We start from the raw sequence: 2583 nt of genomic DNA, 5'->3' as shown, positions 1-2583 counted from the left end.
TAATATTATGAATGAATAAATTTAATTCAAGTTAATTATTTGTTCTTTGACCTGTATGATTTACTTTGCAAATGTGGATTTCCAAATACATTATAATAGTATGTATTTGTACAAAGGTTTATGGTGGATGAATTAGTCGTATCTGGCAAAAGGAATGGCAAATAACAGTTTACATCATATAATACAATAATGACTGGACGAAATTGCCCTCCCAGGGACAAAAATGAACCTTGGAAAATTAACGAGAGTTGGCTTGAAGGTCATCGGTGCTAAAAAAACGATAGATGAGGGTCACATATCATGATATTTTCCTACACTTAATTGAGGACATCACCCCAAAATTGATTGTTTTTATTATTTAATTTTTTTATTTAAAAACTTTTTTTGTCTGTGTTTTAGATGGTTTGACTGATTACTCGTGTTTTATCATTCATGTTCTTATCACAAAAGTGACAGTACATGAGAAGCTTATCTTCATTATCATAATTCATCTTTGTTACATATACACCAAAAATTAATATAGTTAATTTTTGAGTATAAATCAAGGCTAGGGTTCATTAACCAAGTGAAAAATGTCAAACGGATAAACATCATACTGATCAAGTGCGAGATACGTCCTCCTGGCTGCAATCTTGTTTGCAGCTTCAGTAGAATGATATGCATCCCAAAAGAAATATTCATCTCTGTTTGCACATGGAACTTCAAATGGTAAACATGTAAGAGCACCATTATTCAACCCTGTTCCACAACACGCTCTATCCACCACCTTAAATCCTAATAAACATCAAATTAAGAAAACAGTTATTATGTGCTCTTTTCCGGCCCTTTTTACAGACCACCCAAGATATATATGTTGTTACCGAGGTTTAAAAACATGACCCAACCACCAGGCTATGTTGGTATGGTTTTAATTATGATATATGAGGATTAAAGTCGTTTAATGATGAATTTAGTAAGTTTTACCAAAAGCTGATGGCTGTTCAATGGCTTCAATGCTCATATCGTAAAAGTTCAAGTAGATAAACTTTGCATCTTGTAGACTCGTGTCGCTGTTGAGTTCATCAACAAGCATTTTGAGATTGTAGTTGAATAGTCGAACTGCTGTATTAATATATTCTACACATGAGCCGTTACTAGAATGGCGTGACATCTCGTATGGGGTGCAACCGACCGGGCCCAAACCATGCAATGCTACCTTCCTTGCTCCATACTTGTACAAAGTCTAGAATTTTAATGACAAAAAATCATCAAAACATTATATATTTGTCGAATATATGGAGTATTTGTCTATGGTTGAAGGTCAACTAACGCGATTATCACATGAAAAAATAGATTGCAATACCAAAGGAATAAGGATTCACCCGAATCTGTCTATTGTATTGTTGGATGAGGAGTTCAGTGAAATCATTAGTAGTAAAGATGTTGCTGGTTTGATACACAGCTGGTATGAAATAGTTATTAAGGTAATCATTGCTTCCAAATCCTATATGATAAAAGCACTTCTTTAGGTGAGTTGATGCAGAATCAGGGCTTCCTAAAATATCTCTAATCGTCGATATTGTCATTTCATGATTCCTCAGTTGCTGATCAAACGTTATCCGATCACCCTATAATCCATTCAGATAAAATATAGATTAGAACCAAGGGTTTCCATGTATAGGCTATCTGGAAAAGTGGAATTTTTTTACTCAAATGTACGCGATCAATATGCTATGCTGCTAGTAAGGTTTGAATCTGAGACCTCTTGGACACTAACCACTATACCATATTGGGATAATTATGCTTTATTAAATATTAACTATTAACTATATATTTGCAAATTAAATCACCAGGTGATGGCCCGTCTCACTGCGAATTCCAGCAGCTGCTGATGCATAATTTAGTCCAAGTAGTATATCAGACCCATTTGGAGAAGCAAATGGTGGAATGTAACTAGTAAAGCCTAAATTCTCAGCTGCAAATACGCACATGGATATATATAAAATGTGACATTAAATAAAAAGATTAATTAAATTTATTTATAATAAGAGAACAAAGAACCCGTTAGGAGATAGAGAGAGACCCATGAAATCAGCGAAAGTGCGGCCATTGCAAAAGCGTCCAGTTGGTCCTGAGCTGAAATCGATACCGTGTGGAAGGTAAATAGCTTTGGCAAATGTAACAAGTTTGTTATTGTTGCCATTATCAACTAACGAATCTCCGAAAATAAAGTAACATGGTACTTGCTGTTTTCCAACTACCAATGTTGGTAAGATAACACCATAAAACAATACAATCATAAAAATTTCGTGAAAGAAATCCATCTGGGGTTAGTTAGGATCAGTTGAGTTGTATGAATCGACTAAATCAGAGTAACATTTATATATATAAAATTGAGTGAACGAAAACTATACGTAAATAGGACCGCAGCCAAGACCAATGTAGGATGAAACTAACCTTGTGTTGTAGCTCATGTGGTAGTGGCTTGTCTTTCTTAGCGAGAGGTCAGGAGTTCGACTTCCGTGAGTTGCACCATTGCACACAAGGTTGCCTTTTTACCCTTGAATTTCACCCAAGGGTGCCTTTCGCATATCGCGTTGCGGG

General features: G+C 35.3%; 1 protein-coding gene across 1 annotated transcript; it reads right to left on the bottom strand.

Moving 5' to 3' along the window:
• Positions 1–547: 547 nt before the first annotated feature.
• Positions 548–2303, bottom strand: LOC139900921 (GDSL esterase/lipase At5g45670-like). Its single transcript, XM_071883669.1, has 5 exons — positions 2063–2303; positions 1830–1954; positions 1362–1607; positions 964–1222; positions 548–774 (listed from the first exon to the last, which is right to left on the bottom strand). Exons 1-5 carry the CDS (start codon positions 2301–2303, stop codon positions 548–550), a joined length of 1098 nt encoding a protein of 365 aa, XP_071739770.1.
• Between the last annotated feature and the right edge of the window lie 280 nt (positions 2304–2583).

This window comes from Rutidosis leptorrhynchoides, chromosome 3 (genome assembly GCF_046630445.1).
Source record: "Rutidosis leptorrhynchoides isolate AG116_Rl617_1_P2 chromosome 3, CSIRO_AGI_Rlap_v1, whole genome shotgun sequence".
NCBI classification, from domain to species: domain Eukaryota; kingdom Viridiplantae; phylum Streptophyta; class Magnoliopsida; order Asterales; family Asteraceae; genus Rutidosis; species Rutidosis leptorrhynchoides.
Note: the sequence above shows the minus strand (reverse complement) of the source record. Positions and strands in the feature narration are given on the sequence as shown.

Excerpts from the sequence above, each read along its gene's own strand:
- LOC139900921 (XM_071883669.1), bottom strand. The coding sequence starts at position 2,303 with ATGGATTTCTTTCACGAAATTTTTATGATTGTATTGTTTTATGGTGTT. Across the intron at positions 1,608-1,829 it reads GTGAGACGGGCCATCACCTG|GGTGATCGGATAACGTTTGA; the intron begins GTGATTTAATTT and ends AATGGATTATAG. Across the intron at positions 775-963 it reads TGAACAGCCATCAGCTTTTG|GATTTAAGGTGGTGGATAGA; the intron begins GTAAAACTTACT and ends GATGTTTATTAG.